Source organism: Xenopus laevis, chromosome 1L (genome assembly GCF_017654675.1).
Source record: "Xenopus laevis strain J_2021 chromosome 1L, Xenopus_laevis_v10.1, whole genome shotgun sequence".
Lineage (NCBI taxonomy): Eukaryota > Metazoa > Chordata > Amphibia > Anura > Pipidae > Xenopus > Xenopus laevis.
In genome coordinates, this window is record NC_054371.1 from 136,534,618 (window position 1) to 136,557,282 (window position 22,665).

The window sequence follows — 22,665 nt, forward strand, 5'->3', positions numbered from 1 at the left end:
AGTGTAGGTATAGGAACTATGAACAGCATCAGTCTTTCTACAATTGAATTTTTCATGGCTTTCTATGTGACAGTACATGTACAAAAATAGATCCTTTAGACGCTCAGAGATTCCAGCCTCATACAGCTGGTAGATACTAAAATCCCCATTGTGTCTAGGACCTGTCATCATTTCAGCTGTTCGCTCCAATTTTGGGATCAGTCTCATTCACTGGATAGGTTTGCTGTCTCTAAAGACGTTATTGTCTGTTATGTTGACGTTAATAGCAGGAGGTGCTGTATAGATCATTATGATCAAACAAAGCCAGCTAGCTACCTGTGCTTTTGGTGGACTTGTAATGAGGCGGTGTAGCCGATAGTACTGGCTAAATAAATTCGTAAGGAGCGAATTTCCACGTTCTGCACTGGCGTATAAATTCTTGAAACTGCGGCAAGAATTTGCAGGCGAAAAATCCGCCACGTGAAAAAAATTTGGGAATAGTCAGAATAGTCGCACACATGAAAGTTGTTGTGCGTCAAAATTATTCAGACGCCAATTGACTTTAATGCATTTGGACAAAATAAGCGCGCATATAAAAATTGTTGTGGACCTCAAAATTGCCGCACATCAAAATAATTTTGACTCCCATTGACTTCAATGCTTTTCAGAAACGTTTCCACAATTACGCAGGAAATTCAGGAACAAAGTCGCCCATCACTAGTAGCCGCAGCTCAGGGCCCAGATCTGCACATTAGACAGCATTACAACCTACCCATTTTACATTATGCCTTAGGCTTGACCGCAGATGTCAACTGTCATATCATGGGGATATATTTATGTAATCTTCCAGATTTATATAATAGCATTGGGCAGGATATGGCTCTCATCGCTTACCATTTCCTTCAAGTTAAATAGGTCAATATGACATGATGCACCACTGAAATGAATGTTATGACATCATTTGCTGTGGTGCATCATGGGATGTCAAAACAAAGTATGCTCCATCTTTATTCTAGCAGGGTGTTGTTAATACTGCAATACTGGGTAATGCATTTTGCATAGTTTTTCTTTAAGTATAGTATATTTGTCACCCTTTGGTTAATTTTTGGGAGGTGGTGTTTGTGTCTCAGCTAGTGGCATCTGCATGTGTTGTAATTTCTAAGCTTTTCCCAATGCGTATGCTTTTTAGCTCCCCTATGGCACATGGAGAATGAAGGGAATCTCATTTCGCTTTTATAATAGGTGGTTAAGGATACATCACCCTGCATTTGACTAAAAGCCATGGAAATGTACTTTAAAAAAATCTGTTTTCATCATAAAAACCACTATTAGGAATAATATAAAGCAAAGATGCAAACACTAATGGTATTTATTCCTTTTTTGCTTGTATCACGTGTCTAATTATTTTTTGTGAAATTGTATCTTTTTAACATAATTATCTCACTAGAAGTGTTGATTACAGGGACATATATGTATGAGCCCATGTAGCATTTATGCTGATGTGACCTCACATCCAAAGAACATTGCTCGGCGAATGCAAATGCCTCCCTCAAATAGCTGACTTACTAAAATAACAGTTGTTTCTCATAAACATGACCGCAAAACGAAAACATACCCTAAGGTTATTGTTATTGCTGCTTGAAAATTACAGACCTTAGGTTTACTTGTTAAGGCTTGATATTTGCATTTCCCTATAATAAAAAGAATGTTTATTTGATGTATTTTAAATGGCTTTTTAGCTCATTTTCATGAAATTTGGCAACAGGAGCACAAACCCATAAAACAAAATGGGATCTGGATCAACCTCTATTGCAAATGGCATCTCGAGAACATTTCATCTACTTTATGGCCTTTCACTTTTTTTTTAAGGGATTTTTTCTGCCTTCTTATTTCCTCTGCATTATCGGTTCATGCAGCGTGTGCATCTAGGAGCAGAATACTAACCTAGTGACCTTCTTATGTTCATGTTACACTTATTTTGCAGTGACCTTTGGTGGGCTTAATGAAATGTCCCTCTGAAGCTATATTTCAGAATTCATAGCACTCTATTTCCATATTAAATGCAAAGTGTGAATACATTTTTCCCCAATTCATGGCACCATTAATAGTTATAAAGCTTTATTAAAGCAATTCCCTACTATTATTTATAGCAATGGAAACTTTCAAATCAAAATGCCAAGCTAGAATATTTCAGCTCCAATGTGTTAATATGAATATTAAAGGTTTGCTGTACCAACAGAATCGTGTATCAAAAAGACTTTTTGAAAGGAAAGATTTACTTCATATCTTGATCCTAAATGGTTCTGGGGTTTTATTTGATAATAGATTTCATAGAAATATTTGCATGAAATTTACTTTGCAACTAAACAAACAATAGGCAAGGGATTAGCACAGAATAAACACCAATGTGTATTAGCAAATTAGACATAAAGAAAATGCTAAATGAATAATATTAATCCTCTCAAAGAAAACAAGAGAATTCATTGTGAAAGCTGTAAAATTAAAAACTGAATCTTTTAGTATTGCATTAGAATTATACCATTGTTATTATTGTCAAATGTTTTTATTAGTTATTTTAATTAGCAGTTTTGGGGAAAATGGTCTATGCTGGTGTGTGCAGTAGTGGTCTTTTAATTTATTAGCTTTAACCCTAAGACTTTGCAGGAGATTGAGTATTCTAAGTAAGCATGAGTAAAAAAAGTGATTCCTAAAATTTAAAAGATAAACAGAAAAGGATATAGTAGCCTCAGTAGTAATTTATGTCTGCAATTATACAAACCTTTGCTTGTTCATGTTACTATTGATTTCCGAGAGTAAATCTACCATATTTCGGAGTAATTAATAGAATCCATTAATCTTGGCAAGCTTTTTGCCATTAAGAACAAAAGCAATACGGGAGACAATTTGACACTGCAATATAGTTAGTTAAAAACAAATTATAGGAATAAAAATGGAATAATTTAGTGATGATTATTCTACATTTTTTAGTGCTGCAAGGTATCAACATATCACTTTGCTATCACTTTTAGGCCTCAATAAAAAAGCTCACTACCCCAATGTATCATTTCCCATTGATAAGAATGGGAGAGCCAAGGTTTGTGGACATTACAAACAGCAGTGATCAAATGACCAATATACCATTGGCTAGTATTTAGATGTAATTCATATGTGCCTACTTTGGGTACCCTAGAAATATAAGGGGTCATTTATGACCTCCAAAGCAGTATGTGAAGTGTAAAAACCAGGCACAATGCACCCGTTTTTTGCACTTCTTTATTCCATTGTAAAGTCGCTGCAGAATTTCTCAATGTGCCATTATTCTTAAAGAGGCCCCTTAACAAGCCTGTGTTAAGCTTAGAAATATACAGGGCAATCTGTTTGACTCTTTGGACTACTTAAACATACAGTAGCATAGCAATTATAATCATTTGCAAGTTTTAAACTAAACTCGCCCTGTTCTAAGTATGTTGCTTTTTTAAATAAGAAATGTTTTCTTGATTAGGAAGACTGTCACATGAAGTATCTTGATATATATATAACAGACATTGCACATAAGTTATATTCACAATGTTAATTGTTGCTAACTGATTAATCATCATATCCTTCCTGATGTCTTTGTAGGAAAAGTGGTTACTTTTATGGACTGTCATGATAAAGCTTACAGAATGAGGTGATATAAGTAAACTCAAATAAACTGTCCCACAGCTTTCAAGATGTGCTTTACTCACACTATAAAATTAAAGTGATGTCCCTTAGAGGCATTTTGTATGGGGAAACAATTGTGACTTTTAATTATCCTATTTACTTTAAAATGTGGCATAATTAGTGCACAGTTTTTACTGAATTCTTATTAACAGGCTTACTGTTAAAATTCAAATACGTCTTGAAAGTGCTTGGAAACATCACTGCAAAACTGCCAAAAGTAATGCCCTTTACAAATTTTATACGTTTAATCTGGATTTTATATCAAGGATTTATTTGGGGCTAATGGGTTCTATGGAGCCATTAAATTTTTCCAGATTATAATAAAGCTCATTGTATAAGCTGATAATTGCATACCCCAAAGCCATTATACATGATGGCATGTGTTGTGTCTCCAAACTATCCCACTTCAGTTTCATTAACGAGCAGAGGATTTCATCTTTAAACATTGTCAATTCAATAGACGACTGTACTACTTTGAAACAATAAGCGTGGAAGTCTAGAGCCACCATTCATTTTGGGCAACAGTCTCAGAACAATTCTTACATGACTTCAACATTGTGTACTGCAATTAAACCTCTTCTCTAGTTCCTTTAAACGTAATTCAAGAATTAAATTCAAGTCTGTTTTTTTCTTCTGGATCTTCATGATTCGTTACACTAGATGGTGTTAGGGAGCTAAACTAATACTATACCACTGTAGATACTAATAGTTTCCAGGACTACTTGACTGTGCAGGATTTCCACATTGTGGCACACATCTATGAACTACCAGAATTACAACAGCCTACCAAACAGGAGGATGGAATATGTTACAAAAGGCTGATTATAACAGGTATGACACCGCTGCATTATTAGGAGATGCTCCCTTATTTGTGTTTCAGAGAATCTATATGATAAATCGTGTCCGTTTTACTGGATTGCAAGACTTTTTCAGATTCCCTGACTTGGTCTGATTATCTCCATGGCACACGCACACTGCTTTTTAACTGCTGTCTTTAACCTGTGCCCTTGAACTGCAGCTTCACTTGTTGGAGTTGGCTGAGGAGTGCTGGAAGGGTCAGAGGTTGGACATGCCTATTACAGATTATAGATGATTAAATCTAGTCATTTTACAGGAAAAAATGTTACCAATATGACCTTTAAAAGTCCTGCTCACTGAATATTATGTACTACCATTCTTCTCTGCTGCTTGCAAAATCAGAATAGATTTTGTTTTTTTCCAAGGGTTTGTTCGTGCTTTTAAGCCCAATCGAAGCTAGAAATGTTAGAAATAACACCAAAGTTATTTGGGTGAATTATATCACTTTATTGCGTTTCCAATATCCCTTGCTAAGCAGGACCAGTGCTTCAGGCATTTTTTTTTAATGTGATGTGTAGTTCTGGAGAATGAAGGATTACTTTTGCAATTCCATTTAAGAGTAATGGGAATTATGTAGCTAATCCCTCATACATAATCTTGAAAATGAACGTCTGAGTCTAAACCTAATGCAAGGGATTTATATGCAAAAATAAATAACTTTCTACTCAGTATATTACAAACATACATACTCGCAGTGACTGTCTTAAATAGACTGAGCTGGAGAGTGTCTGTTAATCCCCTGGTGCTGCTATGGTGCACACTGCAGGGAAGTGAGTTTTAGGATAGGGCCAGACGACAGATAGGACTGCAGATTCTCTGCAAGCAGATTCTCTGCTCCCATTTTTCTGAACGTGCAGGGTGGAGTTCAGCGCAAAATGACACGTTTCGGTACCAGAATCCGCAGCATCTGCCTGCACCCGAGCTGAAACAATGCTTCCAGGTGCAAACAAAGCTCGAGCTGGGGGAGCAGATTTCTCCGCAGACCGAGATCAGCAATCATCTGGCCCTAGCCTTAAAGTGGCCATAATATACATAGAGAGAGCTGCTCATTTGTTGATGTCACCAAATGAGTGGATCTTTTTCCAATATTACCACCTTAAGGTGAGCGATATCGGATCATAACAACATGTGTATGGGCGGTCGGATCTCTGGACTGCATCAACAAACAGATGCAGTCCGCGATCCAATGGGATTTTGACTTCCTGAGTAAACTTAATCTAAATCCCTATAACAGATCAGTTGCCAGTTGCCAGTTGGTTTACCCCCAACATGCTCGACAGGTATGTAATAACCCCAGCCTAGTAACCATCTGTTAATTGCCTTTAATAAATGTGTCCATGGCACAACTATATTATGATAATTTTTTAATATTTCACATTACAGGTAAGGGATCCGTTATCCAGAAACCCGTTATCCAGACAGCTATAAATAATGGGAAGGCCATCTCCCATAGACTCAATTTTAATCAAATAATTCAAATTTTTAAATAGTACAGGCATGGGACCTGTTATCCAAAATGCTTGGGACCTGGGGTTTTCCTGATAACATATCTTTCTGTAATTTGGATCTTCATACCTTAATTCTACTAGAAAATCATATAAACATTAAATAAACCCAATAGGCTGGTTTTGCTTCCAATAAAGATTAATTATATCTTAGTATAGATCAAGTAAAAGGTATTGTTTTATCATTACAGAAAAAAAAGGAAATTTGGATTATTTGGATAAAATGGAGTCTATGGGAGATGGTCTTTCCGTAATTTGGAACTTTCTGGAAAACAGGTTTCTGGATAACAGATCCCATACTCGTATTTCCTTTTTCCTTGTAATAATAAAAACAGTACCTTGTATGTGATTCAAACTAAAATATAATTAGTACAATTCTATTGGGTTTAATGAAATTAAAATTAAATTATTTTTTAGAAGACTTAAAATACAGTTAGGTCCATAAATATTTAGACAGAGACAACTTTTTTGTAATTTTGGTAATTCAGCTTTAATTCAGTGGTCTGAACAAAAAGAAGCCTTTTTTAAAACAACCACTTCATTTCAGGGGCTCAAAAGTAATGGGACCATTGACTCAAAGGCTATTTCATGAGCAGATGTGGGCAATTCCTTTGTTATATCATTATCAATGAAGCAGATAAAAGCCCTGGTGTTGATTTTAGAGGAGGGTGCTTGTATGTGGAAGATTTTGCTGTGAACAGACAACATGAGGTCAAAGGAGCTCTCCATGCAGGTGAAATAAGCCATCCTTAAGCTAAAAAAACAGAAAAAAAAATGTACAGAATAAAAAAAAGTTGTCTCTGTCCAAATATTTATGGACCTAACTGTATGAATATCCAAATTACGGAAAGACCCCTTATCTGGAAAACTTCTGGCCCTGAGCATTCTGGATAACAGGCCCCATACCTGTATTGCCTTCATAGTACAGGCATGTGATCTAATATCTGGAATTCCATTGTCCATAATAAGGTCCGTAGTAACATAAACACCATAAACCCCTTATCTCGGAAATCCCTGGTTCCAAGCATTATTTACAATTTTTTTAGTTATACTGTAGGTTTTCACTTTTAACAGTGTTTCATTTTCACATTCTACCAATATGTTTACTGCTCAGGATTATACTGTAAGTTACAAATAAAATATGTTAAATAAAATCCTGATCTGTTACCCCTGCCCAAGAGCTGGAGGCTGCCATATAACAGCAATGTTGAATATTGCTTCTTTTATGTATTAGCTCATGCAAGCAATTACACTTTTGAAATGCTTCAAGAGGATTTTCATATAATGGGCCACATATTCTGTGGTTAGGATGCACTGGTAAAGAGAACTTGGCCCAATTCTGCTTAAATTCCATTTTATTTCACTCTTTGTCCATTCATTTTCTTCTGACCTTGGGCATAAATATATGCTCTTTTGATGTTGGGTGCATCGAACAGACAAAGAGAAATAGCATTACCAATCCATCACCATTATGAATGATGCAGTTTAAAACAAACATGGGTCAGAGATATATCTTAAAAGCATATTTGTATCGATCTGATCACTAAGCTAACCATAAAGGGGAAAACACTCACAGTTTACAAATGATGAAGAGAGATTATCGAAATACCCACTAGCAATTCCCTAGACTTGGAAAATTAAAGTTGGGAAAGATTGTCAACAACTTTTGCAGAAAGAGAGCTTTTCAATCTGAGAGATTTAAATCTGAAGCACCATACTGAGTAAAGAAACATTTTCTAATCCATAGAAATGTATTGTATGCTTAGTAGCTTGAAGTTAAGGTTGAGTTTTATGCAATATATACAATGTAAACATTCCTTTTAATTGTAAGATGATGAGCCCATTGAATGAAGATGAGGTTTCTCTATTAGTGACAAAATATGTGGCAGTGAGAAAAACAACCAACACATAACTTATAGACTGAAACGTTTTTAGTACTCACAGTTATGTTTACATCACTAACGCCCTGTCAGTGGTTACTTTCCATTATTTTCACAGACGTGCAGATCATTTGATATCCATCACTTTTTGTAACCACTTGACACAATTCATTCACCCATTTGATCCAGTTGTATCCAAAGTTTTTTGAATTATCCTATTCAGTTGCATTGATCCAGCATGAAGATGCTCCACTGCTTGGTTTAGTAATTACTATTGGTTAGTAGTTTTGTCACTAGGTCATAGGGGGTTATTTACTAAATTTCGAATACAAAAATCACAAAAAAATCTGTGATTTTTTTTTAATATAAAATCGGACTTTTAAAAAATCACACATTTTTCAGAATTTATTAAACCCCAAGAATGGAAAAGTCAGAATCAGAAAATCCGGCATCTCAGACCTGTCTAGGTTGCATATAAATCAGTGGGAGAAGTCCCAATGATTTTTTGATGTGCGCTAAGTTTCACGCAATGCCCTAACATTTTCGGGCAAAAATCCGAAAAAATCATGAAAATCTGATTTCTTTTTTTCCCCCAAAGCAAATTTTCGGGAAAATGTAATAGTAAATAAGCATATAAAAAAAAAAACAGCGGATTTGTTCGGAGTTTGTAGCAGAAAATATTGAGATAAATTTGGACTTTGATAAATAACCCCCATAGTGATTGTTCCCTCTTATTTTGCAATGTGTAGTAGCTGTGTATTTTGATGTGTGATGTAGGTTCCACACCATTAAATCACTCTTATTTTATTCAACCTCTTTTTTGTTTTACAATGTGAGCTAGTTTCCCAAATCCGGTCCTGGGAATAGTTGGTACGGTGGAGCGTCATATTTGTAGATAGTCAACCTTTTTTTCAGAGTTTATATAGTTGCATCACAATCAGTATTATCTGCATACTGTATTCATGTTGCTTTATTTCTGTAGCCAAGGATTAAAAATACACATCTACCTAGTAGTCCAAATATTACCTTGTAAATGCTTTTCGGGTTGCTTATGTTGAAAATACACTTTGTAAATATGCCTTGTTTTATTTATTTTAAAATCTTGTCAGTTGTGTGCAGTAAACTATGTTTAAAAGATGTGATTATGATAAGCATTTATCATACATTTTTGTTATAACTACTGTTCATTGCTTTCCAAGATGCATGTGCAGGACATTTTTGAGGTTTTGAGTTTAAAAATCTGGGGAAAAATATAGAAACTGGGGTTAACAGCAAATTCCTAACAAGTGCATGGTTAATAAATGTGAGATTGCTAGTGTCTAACAGAGACAACATACATAAATTTTCATGTGAAAAATCTCCAATTAACCATATCAAGCATCTGTCTGAGTGTGCATAATTACCTTTGTTAATTCAGAACTTCTAATGATAGTTTGCAGAATCCTATTTTTGTAGCTAGCACAATAACATTAAAATTATTTCTATCAACTTCAGTAGGGCTGAGGATTTCCATTAAAAGCTGACATTACATTTTGAAATTGTTTGTTCAGCCATAATTTGCCTTAATGTTGATGAGCATGCTAGTGCACCATAAATTGGAATTTACAGAAAAATGCTTACTATTTTAGTGCTGTTTCTTTTTAAAGGGAAATATGGAACTGGTATTTATGTTCTATTCTTTTCCACTTAAGATATCTTGAATATGTGAGGGCTCAGCTTTTTGTGTGATGCTTTTCTGTATATTTGCATCAATTTATGGTATAGTGAGCTGCCTTGATGTTTTCCTTCACTAATGTAGTTATAAAAACGACTCATTGCCATTATCAGCAGTTAGTCATTAAAACATATAGACTAGGGACACATAATTGACTTTAATTTAACTAGTTCTGCTTAGGAGCAATTGTTTTCTACTCCTGGTATCATGCAGTTCACGTGTCATGCACTACACTGAGCATTGCCGAGGAACAGACATCAACTCTAGGCATTCCCTGGATGGAAAAGTCTACATGCCAACTTTCATTGCTGTAAATGGTGCTGCAACAGTATAATTGGCATTCAAACCTGCATAAAAGATAACCGTTCAACCCAACTATGTAGATACTAAGCTGTATGAAGAAAAATACAATGTTATATAAAACTAACCTTGTATCTGACATCCTCTGAAATCAAAAGGCGCCATTTATAATTAAAAGAGACTAACAATGACCTTTCACTGCTGCATGAAACATCCACAGTGATAACAGACATAATGGATGAAAGCTATCTACAACCAGATGGCTTTCTCCTATCCCTCAACTGTGCACATATATTTTTATACAGCCATGCCAAACCCCTGCTCTTCCAGAACTGTAGGACAGAACAAAAAGGGTTGCTTCTAGATGATTTTTAGCAGCAGTGAACTGACACTGGAGATTCCTGAATATTTGATAGAGGAAAGTAACAACGATTATATTTTATCTCTCTCTAGTTTTCTAGTTTTCTTTTAACTCATAGCAGTATTGAGTTAGGGATTTGTAAGAGCAATGTAATCACATGGTGACTAAGTTTGGTTGAACTAATGGTAAATTCACAAGACTTTCTGGAACAGAAATAAACCCCAGTAAGCTGTTGGCTTTAGAAAAAGACCAGCCTCCCACAAAGTTCGTATCCACTTTAACACACAGGAATGCTGGGGATTAGAGTAAGCTTTGTTTGCTCTAAACTTATAGATAAAAAAGCACTAAATTCAAAATGCAAACTATCTAATATAAAAGTTGTACTAGTAACTTCACTAAAATAAACTTTTAAAGTCATTGTGAATGAATGACTCTTACTGCCTCAGAGCTAAGCCTATAGGAATCATGTCGTAGCGGAATTTACTTACAACACATATTGCTGGGAGACAGCACCAGATGTTCCTTTTTTTTAAAAAAATGTCACACCAGCAAATTTCATTGTGTGATATCAGGAGCTTATCAGCTCTAAATACATCTGAGAAAAGGTTTTGTTTATTAAATGAGCAACTCTAGGCCTAAAATATATATCAGCCAAGCTGTTTAAGACCTTGATTGCGGTAGATTGTAGACTTTATGGCACCAACATGGAAATACCACTGTGCCAGTGCCATCGAATTCTACATTTCAGGGATTCAAACACTATAGTTGAAGCTATAGATACACCTCATATTTTCTAGTTATGTTTTCTTCTGTGCCCCATACCTGTTTTAAAGACAGATTGTAAAACCTTATCCCAGTACTAAAACCATCACTGCAGATAATATTTATTCTTAGAAGAAAGAACTGGCGATTTTCTGAGTGAGGAGACTGTAACACACAATGTTTTTCGTTTGGTTTGTCAGAGGTCAAGAGTCAGTTTTTGAAAATCATTGTGCTTACAGCCATTTAGAGCAGCTGCCCATAGAAATCTTTCTGTCAATTCTACTCTGTTGATAAATTCAGTAATGGAGGCAAAGGTCTTAACTGAGGTGACAGAACGATTTTCGCGCTTTCTAGGAGGCAGACTGGTGCAGGCTGAAGCCAAGAAGTATTGGTTTGCAAGATTAAAAGAAATGAATACAAAAATAAAAAATTTTAAAAAAAAGATACAAATGTTTATTAGGCAAAGTAAAACAAAAGGAAATCACATATATGATTTATTTTATTATATCTTATGTATCATATCTTCTAATGTAGAAGCATGTAGTGAAATGTCCATTATACTTATTTTATATTTTTATATTGCAGTTGTATTTGTCTAACAGAACCATATGCATGGTAAATACCCGTTAGTGTTCAAAGAATAATTTTAGTGTGTTGGTTGTCGAAATACTGGTGCTTGAAATATCCACCATTGTTAAAGGAAAAGTATACCCCTAGAATGAATACTTATTTTAAACAAATAAACAAAGTTTTATATCATATTATGTCACCTATTAAAGTATCTTACCATATTGGAATATATATGTGAGTAAATATTGCTCTTTTACATCTTTTGCCTTAAGCCGCCGTTTTGTGAGGGTCTCCCTCAGAGATCACCTGACAGGAAGTACTCAGCTCTAACTGTAACAGGAAGAAGTGTAAAAGACAGAGCTCTGTCCAATCATTGGCTTTTGTAAACTAGCATGCATGTGTGCCCTTGGTTTGCATGTGAGCATGTGGCTTATATGAGCCATGGCAAGGGATGGACTACTCACAATGGCACATTCTTTATATTGTATTATGCAATGGCACATAATATTCAAACAAATTATTTGTTTGCTTTATTTGTATTGAAGAGCATTTTACATATGGGCTGTATATATGCAATATATGTTTAAAGAGACCTTCAATGTTCTGGAGTTCCTCTTAAAAATTACTTGGGTGGGAAATGTGCAAAGTTAAAGCTACCAATAGCATTCAGTCAGATATATGCACCAGACCAGTAGCAATTTTTTTCATCTTTTATAACATTATCCCCCCATTATCCCCAAATGTTTGTTACAGTTAGCAGTGAGCCTTAAAGATCTGCTCTGCTATTGGCTATTCTATAACTTGAAGTCAAACCAATGTGAAAAACATAGAATTGATTAGTTGGGTGTCCACTACTCATATACCCCATAACAGTGTCCTGTTGCAGCCCTGTAACTTAAAGGGAAATTCAATATGTATTAGTGGACATCAATAAGTGACAGTTTTGCCATAAACCAGATCAGCCTGTGAACATTAATGAAATATCAATTTTTTTACGAACACATTCACATTTGAACTGGAAAAGACTAAAAATGCATATTCCACAGTGTGTTTTATGTTTGCAATTCACTGAGCTTCAGAAAAAGAATGATAAAAGCCTTACTTAAATATGGGAGAAAATCTTGAATATCATTAACATTTATTTACTATCATGGATTTATAACTAATACTCTGTGCTGGAAGGGAATGCCTAATCCTTTAAACATTATTTTGTTAAAAGTGCCTTCTCTGCATAATGTTAATGTCACTAAAACTTTACTGTAGGATGTGGAAACACTGACTTTTAAATGTTTTTGCACAGTATGCAGTCACTGGGAAAACAGAATGATTCTTAAAGCTAGCTCAGTTTCCTCCATTCATTTCAGGCATGCACATAATGACTCCCAAGAGCCTAGATAAACCTGATTAGGAGTTATGTCAGCTCTAAAACAGGCCTTGGTGGTTACCTCATTGCTCGTTTGTTTTATAAAGTAAGAGCATTGAATAACCTCTTAAAACAGCTAATACTGCTTAATACTATGCATGGGTTGTTAGAATTTTCAAATGGAAATGAATGCATTTTAGTGTAAGCAAGAATAAAGAATAAAAGAATAGTTCTTCTCTGATCATTGATTCCTTGGTAATATTGATACTGTTTGCTTTAAATGCATATGATGGTTTAATGAGTACATTTTAGGTATGCTGTATTAAATCCTTCTTGGCTTTGCATTCTGTCGGGATACCCCCCTTTATAGCATTAAGTAGCATGATGGAAGTTGAAGTTGTTCATCACCTAGTGAGACACAGGTTGAGGTAATGCAGAGTATCTATACCCTTTCAATTTGTTATGATAGAGGCACTTTGGTCTCAAATGTTCAATCGGTGAACATGTAGAGCTATAATAACTAATTCGCATTGTTGGACCTACCACTGTGGCTGCCGTCAAACTGAAATCCCACTTTCCCTTGATCGCAATCGAACACACTGCCATCTTTAATTTTGTTTGAATCTTTCTAAGAGAAAGAAAAATTGCATGGGGTGGGTGAGTGGCTTTATTGCCATAGATACATGTATGCCTGCTTGCAGGTGTAAACTATATATGATAAATAACCTTTGTTTGTTGATATTGGCATTGCCTTCCCTTTACTCAATAAAAGGACCAGAATTTTTGCCTATTTGTTCACACAAACATAATGACATCATATTGTTTATTTAAAGGAAAGATAATGCTTACTTGCTAAAATAACTATTTTCCCTTTAAGGACCATTGCACATAACTATATGCAGTTAAATACTCCAACTTGTTTATAATTTTGGTTTGTGATCATTTTAAACTAGTGTCATGAAGTTGTAAATGTGTCCCTTCTGCAGCAAAAATTTTCAAAGATGTATTCTAACTGGATTAAATCTCTTTTTTAAAAACAGAATATTACGCAGATACTATACTTCATTTGCCAAGAATGTAATGATACCCTTACATATTTTTTACTATTTAACAGGAAGCAAGAAATTGTTTCTTGTAACCTATTAATTATGCTGAAATAAATTCATGAACAGTGACATTGCAGTAAAAAATTGAACAGTGGCCAGCCCCCACATGATTGGTGAGACCCACCATGAGAATTGTCTATTAGCATATTTCAAGTGAGGAGAGAATGTGACTAAGTGCAACAGGCTATTCCGAAACTGTCAGTTATGGTAGACTAAAGGACCTTCACGTACTTGTTGCTTTCTTGTGCAGTGCCAAGTGCAGACACAAAAGTGGGATTGTTAATGGGTTCTGCTAAACTTGGATCTTGGCACTGCAAGAATAAGCAAGAGAAAGGGAAAAGATGACATCACTGCTATGGCATGCATCCACGCTAGAAAAATGGTATCCATGATACAGCTTCTGACTGGTCACAGACAGTCAAACTCAATGGGAAGCACAATAAAGAACTATAAAGAATAGGAAACATTTAGACTAGCTTCCATTTTTCAAGCGAAAAACAATATTGCTGGTAAGACAGTGGTTCTTTAATGCTTCAGTGCTAGATTTTTGTGTATCCCAATAAAGTAATAAACAAAAACAATGTCTATAAATTAAATGATCTGTATTGTAAATTATAAGGGTCTTAAAAGTAGAAATAAGATTCCAAATGCAGATCATTTTGGGCAGGTTGCTGACTGAGTGCAATTTGGGCACAAACAAATTTCAAGACTGAATTGCACTTTAGAACTACAAGAATATATGCTCATTCATGCTTAGTTACACAATGTATTTTGGTTCATGCTTAGTAACAAAAAAATTGCTAGTCAGTAGCTTGAGTAGTTTATATTGTTGTGGATTGTCATATTCCTTGTGTGTGAGTGTGTGGGGCACTGCATACAGTAGGCCTTCAGCAGGTTCCAAATGTTGGTCCCCAAGGACTACTTAGTTGGTTGGTCATACAAATGCTCATTGGTTACTTGGCAGCAAACCCAACTGTTTGTTGATATGAAATGAGCATGTGCCTTTCATTATATTGAAATCATATCAAGCCATACTTGGATCTACCGAACATAGATAATAAGAATATCTGAGAGTTGAGCATGAAGCCTCATTCATACAGGCCAATATTTTAGCTCAACAAATGCATTTAATACAAAATGAGAAAAAGTTGCTAAAATTTTGTAGCGTGGAACGAAAAACTCTGGAACCTACATGATTTAGTAATAATCAACCTGTTTTCCATTAATGTATCCCTTATTTATAGAGAACTGCCATGTACCTCATAATTTTCAGAGATTACAGTGCTCATCGACATTAAGTTGATGTCAATTCTAGTGTTTGGTGTGCGAGTGGTGTGTGCACCCTATTCGGTAAAAATGTAAGTGTAAAAATGAGGGAACCCTGGAGCTACAGCCCGGTCTGGAGGCAACAACTGACAGTGGGGTCAAATAAGAAGTAGTAGAGCCAGGCACTAGCAGATTAACTGCAAAATATTTATTGACACTGACAGTGGGGACATTTGTGTGAATCCAATTTTTAGTCCCAAATGAGCACTTATATATCACTTAAATGAAATGTATTATCCCTGTCACATTCAAACACAGCATGTTAAATTTGTTTTAGGAGCCAATTAACCTTCCTGTATGGAAGTGTGGGAGGAAACCAGCTATGTTTAACGTTCTTTATTTACATTCATAATGTATAGCAAAGTTATTGTTTTATCTTGTGAGCTGGTTCTAAAGAAATATCTTTTGGAAAAACATACTGTTTATAAAACTGAATCCTTATTGACTGTTTCCTTAATGTGCATTCATCTGCTTGTGTTTAAGCAATGTGTCACAAAACAATTCATAAAATCCTAGTTGTAATAAATATTCAAGAAACACATCCCAGAACAAAATGATGTCCAGGGCAACATATTTTGTAACTATTGGGGGTGTAACGTTGTAGTTGAAATGCATGCTTGGTCGAGTTAGATCATGGATCCCAATAAATCTATTGATTTTAAAGGAGAAGGAAAGTTTAAAAGTAAGTAAGCTTTATCAGAAAGGTCTATATAAATACACCAGTAACCCCTCAAAGTAGTGCTGCTCTGAGTCCTCTGTCAAAAGAAAAACTGCATTTATGTCATTCTATTGTGTACACATGGGCTTCTGTATCAGAAATCCGTCTTTCAGCTTAAACCTCTAGGGCACTGGCTTGAGCATGCTCAGTTTGCTCCTCTCCCCCTCCCTTTTCCCTCCTCCTTTGCCTGCTGCCCAGAGCTATGAGTGAGCAGGGAGAGACTCGGGCAGGAAATTATGTCACACCAAGCTAATATGGCAGCTGCTATCCAAAAAAACAGAGATAGCATCTAGAGTTGTTTACTCAGGTATGGCAGAGAATAAATGTAGCATTCTAGCTTGCACTATTGTGGTTAATTGATTGGCAATAAACTGCCTCTTTAGCTTTCCTTCTCCTTTAATTCAGTTGCTTTTTTTTTAAGATTAAAAACACTACTCAGAAAGCAAAGGGTTACTTATCTGAGTGAACTTGCTAGCTTGATTCATTATACATAGCAGTACTTTTGCACGGGGCTTAAAGATAATTGTGGTTTTCTATTGAAAAAAAAAGTATCATGGCACACTGGCTTTGTAACAGAGATGTGCTGGAGTGAAGTGCAACCAGAAATTATGGAAAGATTACTTTGTATGCTTAAAAACTGTAGAAATCAAAAGTATAAAAACACATGCTGAATAATCTGAATAAGCTATTCTATCACAAGAGAAACACGATAAAGCAGTATGTATATACATATACATGTAGTACATACAGACAGTGTCATTGTGTACTGTATATAGATAATAGATGCAGAATTTCTTCTGATGACTTCAAATTCCCAGAAAAATGTTTAGTATAAGCTGGTCATATACTGCATGAAAAGATAAAAATATCTATTCTATGTGATAATTATGCCAAGAATTGCATTGCTTCCCGATTCCTTTGAATACTGGTTACTATTGCCAAATACCTGACATCCACATTGGAAACGAGCCATGGCTGTCAAACTGGAACAGCTCTGGCTATTTGAATCTTTTATATTGTGATGTTTCTCATGAAAAATTAATGAAGAAAATGTATTCAAAGATGTTCTGTGCATGAGGGGAAGGATGGAATGTAATTACCCTTATTAGAAAAAAAGAACTGAAAGCTCCTTACGTACTGCATTATATTATTATGCATGATAGATTATACGTCTGTGCACTTGTGCATAAGGGAGGTAGAGCTTTCGAGTGCATCTTGCTTTAAAAAGAGTTGACAATGGAATTTCCAGATGCATTTACTGTCTCTGAATGTATATTTCTCTTCTATTCTTCTACCACACTGTGCTTTCATATTCTTTTCAACCTATATGTTAAGACTAATATTTTGGTACACTGTTTTGCTGCTTTTTCTACCTCCTGTCTTCAGTCATGTTTAATCATCTACCTTCTTTTACTTACCAGTCTTGCTCCAACCTGTTTAACTTCACTTTTAATCCAATGATTTAAAAAAGTTCCTGTGGTTTTAGCCATATATATATATATATATATATATATATATATATATATATATATATATATATTAGCCAATTAAGTAGTAAACAGTTATTGGTGCAAGTCCCAAAATATTTACTCAGCACTGGAGCAACACAATTCCCCAAAAAAGGATAACAGTTTATTTAAAGGGGATCAAAGCTCCCAAATGCAGTAATGTAAATTTAGAGTGCTTGCCGAAGCACTTCTGCAATTTACATTCATTTTTTATTATTAGTAATATCTAGGATATTAGCAGTTTAAGACTTTTAGCTCATAAGCTCTTCCTGAGGAAAAGAGGGACAGATCTTAACCACCCTCTTTCTTAACCTGGATGGATGAGTGACCCTTTCAAACTCTGTGCTGTCTTCATAGTCATTTTAGCCTAACGTAGCTGACACCCTATTTCTAAAACCTGAAACTCTGACATTAACAATTTAAAACGACTAATATCTCAGAAGCCACTATAACTAGAAATAATATGTTTATGTCAATTCATTTTTGGAGTTTCGATTCCCATAAACCTAAAGCTTAAACCACAACATATGGTTTGAAACCCATTTTAAATTCTGAAGAAAACCTTCTAAGGAATTACAAGTGTGGGTTTGTAAGATGGTGCCAAGATATTGCCCCTTGCAGTCACCCATAGATTTAAAGGAGAAGGAAAGCTACGGAGGCATTTTATTGCCAATAGATTAGCTGCAATAGTGCAAGCTAGAATGCTGTATTTATTCTGTAGAATGTTTTACCATACCTGAGTAAAAAGCTCTAGAAACTCTCTGTTTGTTTAGGATAGGAGCTGCAGTACACTATAGAAGGAAAGAAATGCAGTGTTTCTTTTGACAGGGGACTCAGAGCAGCACTACTTTGGGGGTTCACTGGTATATTTAGATGGACCTTTCTGATAAGGCTTACTTAGTTTTAACCTTTCCTTCTCCTTTAAAAAGCCATTGCTTAAAGCCAACATTGAAGCTATTGCATACCCCCACCACAATCAGCTAAGTAGCCACCACAATGGTGGTATTTAACTCTATGAGAGGAGAGCAGGTAATTTGGGCACCTGAAATTCACCTTGTGTGCCATAAGCCTAAATAGGAATGCTGATCTAACTTAACTATCTTTCAAGTTAAATTCATTGTGTGCTATTTTCAATGTTTGTATGAAGCCTGATCCATCTGTTGTTCATATAGTTTTGCATATTAATTAATACAAAATGCAGAGTGTGTTCTCATAGCTTATTTGTATTCCTTTTTCCCTGTGTTTTTCAGAGGACCAAATACCTCGTGGTTTTCCAACTATAGACATGGGCCCTCAGTTGAAAGTGGTTGAGCGCACACGCACAGCCACAATGTTATGTGCAGCCAGTGGTAACCCTGATCCTGAAATAACGTGGTTCAAGGACTACCTGCCCGTAGATACAAGCAACAACAATGGGCGAATAAAACAGTTACGATCAGGTATGGTCTTGCTACCACTAAATTAACCTCGGATATCTTTTTATTTTTTTTTTATTTACTCAATTTGTTTATTTCTTTTTATTTTTTAGGTAAAGATTTTTCTTTCTCTTCTCTCCTGTGTATTATTTTGTATGTCCATTTTATATTGTTCAGAAATCTATGTGTGTGAGTGTGTTTCTCTGCTTTTGTTTACTCCTCATTGCCCACTGCTGTGACTGTACAATTTCCATTTCTTTTACTGCTTAAAGGCAGTATCTGACAGATCCATCCCTCTTTTTTCTTTTGGCCCTTCCTTCTAATTTTTATTTTAACAATCCTATTTCAACATTTAACTTCATTAGAAATATATGAGTACCGATAGAAATTCTACAAAATAAAATAGCAAAGCAAATTGTCACCTAAACAAATACATAACCAAAAAGGAAAAATACTGCTTGCTTTTGCTAGATATAGTATATGTGGCTTATTAGGTTATGGTTGTATCCAGAACTATTTAATCCTCTGACAACACGATCAGTTCATACCGACACCATTTGTCGGTATACATTTTCTTGGAGGGTTTTTTCTTTCCTTATTTTTTTTCACTTTTTGCTCCTTTGCTTTTTTTAGTTCAGCTAATGAAAGTTGAAATTATTCATTTTTAGGATTTATATAACTTGCTGCTAAAACTTTGCACACCCAGCTGCTTTAGAATTCATATATTTTAAGCTGCTGCTTAAACTAATGCTATATAAAGAATGGTCAGACATTTACTTAGGGATTATTATTAAAATGCAGGAAACTCAAATAAAAAGAAAAAAAGATCTCAGCCCTGTCCTGTGCTGTTCAACCATCATGTTGATTTCTAATTTCCTTGTTGTCAGCAGAAAATGTTTTGAATTTATTCTAGGTTGTAATTCATTAGTTTAATTTGCACACTGTGACTTAGATAATGTGCATTTATAGACCATTAACAAGTACCAAACATTTAAAGAATATATTCATATGTTTATACTGTTTTTCTTTTTTCCATATTTAAATCTCCAGAATCCATTGGTAAGTGCTTGGTTCTGAAGTGCACTTCACCCCTTCAGTAGATTCCATGCTTAGACAGTCTTTTGTATTTTCAAATGCGTTAAAATGCACCGCATGCATTTTAATACGGATAGTGTAGTCACCAGACCTTTATAATGTATACACATTCACAGGATTGTTTTTGCATTAAACCTAGTACCACAATTATGCTTGAAATGATCCTTTGGCTTCACTGTATCCTAAAATAGAAACCATACCTAAACCCGTACCATACAGTTTGTCACCCTTCACGTGACCTTTAGACGTTTAGAACTTATTTTCCTATATCTCCTAATAGCCACCTCACATAAAAATGTAAGGCTTATAAGGCAGCAAGCCCCTAGAATCATGCTTGACCTTTTTTGGGAGAATGGCACTGCCATTTTGGGTCCTTTGTTTCATGTGGCACACAGCAACATGACCTATGACCTTTTAATATACTCCTGTTTCCTTTTGATTCTGTAAATCTAATTAAGTTCTTCTTCCAAAGCCTTAGCCTCATTCTTCTGGTACTAATGATTCTTCTTTCTAATCTTATTTGCATTCATATTATCCACCCAGGTGGTACACCAATAAGAGGTAAGATCACTGAACTAACATTCACAGAATGATCTTATGCATTCTTAATGTCGCTACCATCCTTCTCATTTCTGTCCTCTTTACCATTTAGAAAAAAATGTCATCATTCTATTAAGTTAATTCTATCCATTGATTCATATGTCTTCTCATATTTTATTTTATACAATTTTTTCAGTTGTGATATGCTTCAAAGAAAGCATATCAAGGTCTTTAGACCACAGCCCAGTCACAGCTTTTCATTCGTCCCTCTTTTTTTTTTCTTCTTCTTCTTTTTTTTTTTGTCCGACTGATTGGAGAGAAAATCTTTTTTTTCTTTTTTTTTTAATATTCCTTAGCTGTTCTTTTTTCTGGACCTATAGTTGGTCTAGGGAACAGTGGAGACATGCAGAGGTATCCAAGAATATTGTCTTTTTTGGATCTTATCTTTTAGAGATGTTTTTGGTCTTGTATTTGTTCTGCTGTTTTCTTTTTTTTTTCTTTTAGCAAAATAGAAAACAATCATGACCTTGTATTCTTGTAAGATTCACAAACAATCTTTTTTTCCTTTACTTAATTTTTCTTGAATTTCTTTACCACTTTTTGGATCTGCGGTTCTTCGTGGAAGCAACAAGTTAACACCTTTGGTCTCAGTGGTATGCTTGTTCTACTGCTTTTAAATATACTGCAAAACTTGATTAAACTATTCTTGTTTTACATTTTTTTCTTTTGTTTTGTGACACCACACTGCTAATCCCACCTGTGGATTTTGATGGGTGTCTTAGGAGTCCTAGAGAGGACCTGGAGCAGTGGTTGGTTGGTTTTTCGTTCCTTGGAAGAAGCCATATTTTGTATATTTTTATTTTCTAATAAAACTATTCTTTGTTTTTCAGCATACTTTCTTAAATTGTGAGTTGTATTGAAAATGTATCTTTCTTTCAAACCTGCATGTCTTGAAAAAGGTTTTGTTTCTTGAAACATATATATAGAGATAATTATTTTGATTGATATGTTTAATTAACTCAATTATTTTTTTCTCCTATTTTCATGCAGCCATTTTTATTTTGCTGCATTTTTTGGCTTTCTTCTACTTAAAAATTTCTTACAATTAACCCTAATTTTTAAGAATTTTTAAAAATCCCCTTATAATATACACTTTTTTGTCAATTTATACAAATATTTGCATAGTGTTCAAAGTTTAATGTACTTTCTGTTAAGCTATGCTTCCTTGAAGCAGTTTCACACATCTTCATTTTAATAAGTTTAAGAAAAAAAATTACATGCAAGATTGTTTTCAAAACATAAACACTTGTGAATGTACTGTTGCTTTAACTTATGTGAAACAATTACCGTGACTATACTTTTTCATTGCATCACTTTGTTACTTTCTATCTGTAACTTTTAGCAAGAATCGACGTTGATTGGACCATCCTACTAAGTGTTTTTAATCCATAAATGATAATAATGTCAATGGACACTTACTGATTATAGTTTGGCTATATATTTTGTATTCTGACAGGTGCACTCCAAATTGAGCAAAGTGAAGAAGCTGACCAAGGAAAATATGAGTGTGTTGCAACCAACAGTGCGGGGACACGTTATTCTGCTCCTGCCAATCTATATGTAAGAGGTAGGAATGATAAAAACCCTGTTGTCTACCCTCTGTACAGGCAATGGATCATGACTTACAGGTTTCATGCAGTTACTTCAGTACTGGTCAAACTGGTATGACAGTAGAAAAGTGGAGAACATATCACTCAACAGTTCAGAGAAAAAAAAGGGCAACTTTTTCTTATTTTTCCTTTGGGTTGTAAGTATGTTCACATTTTTACTCAACTTTGAGCCTTATATACATATATGTGTGCTATGCATTCATTTCTGGAGTTTTTATTTTTTTAAATGGACTATTCTGTTAAAACCTTGGAGTTCACTGCTTGATATGGTATTGAATTAAATGTGAGAG

General features: G+C 34.9%; 1 protein-coding gene across 42 annotated transcripts in view; it reads left to right on the top strand.

Moving 5' to 3' along the window:
* The window catches only part of ptprd.L (protein tyrosine phosphatase receptor type D L homeolog), a 955,323-nt gene that overhangs the window by 839,357 nt on the left and 93,301 nt on the right, over nt 1-22,665 (top strand). For 18 of the 42 annotated variants that reach the window (XM_041563903.1, XM_041563907.1, XM_041563920.1 and 15 more), the window contains 4 exons: nt 18,906-19,094; nt 20,121-20,129; nt 20,709-20,726; nt 22,222-22,332. In XM_041563903.1, coding sequence (XP_041419837.1) covers nt 18,906-19,094; nt 20,121-20,129; nt 20,709-20,726; nt 22,222-22,332 — 327 coding nt within the window. The remainder of the gene's footprint in view (nt 1-18,905; nt 19,095-20,120; nt 20,130-20,708; nt 20,727-22,221; nt 22,333-22,665) is intronic. The other 24 variants (XM_041563925.1, XM_041563931.1, XM_041563937.1 and 21 more) reach the window with 2 other exon arrangements.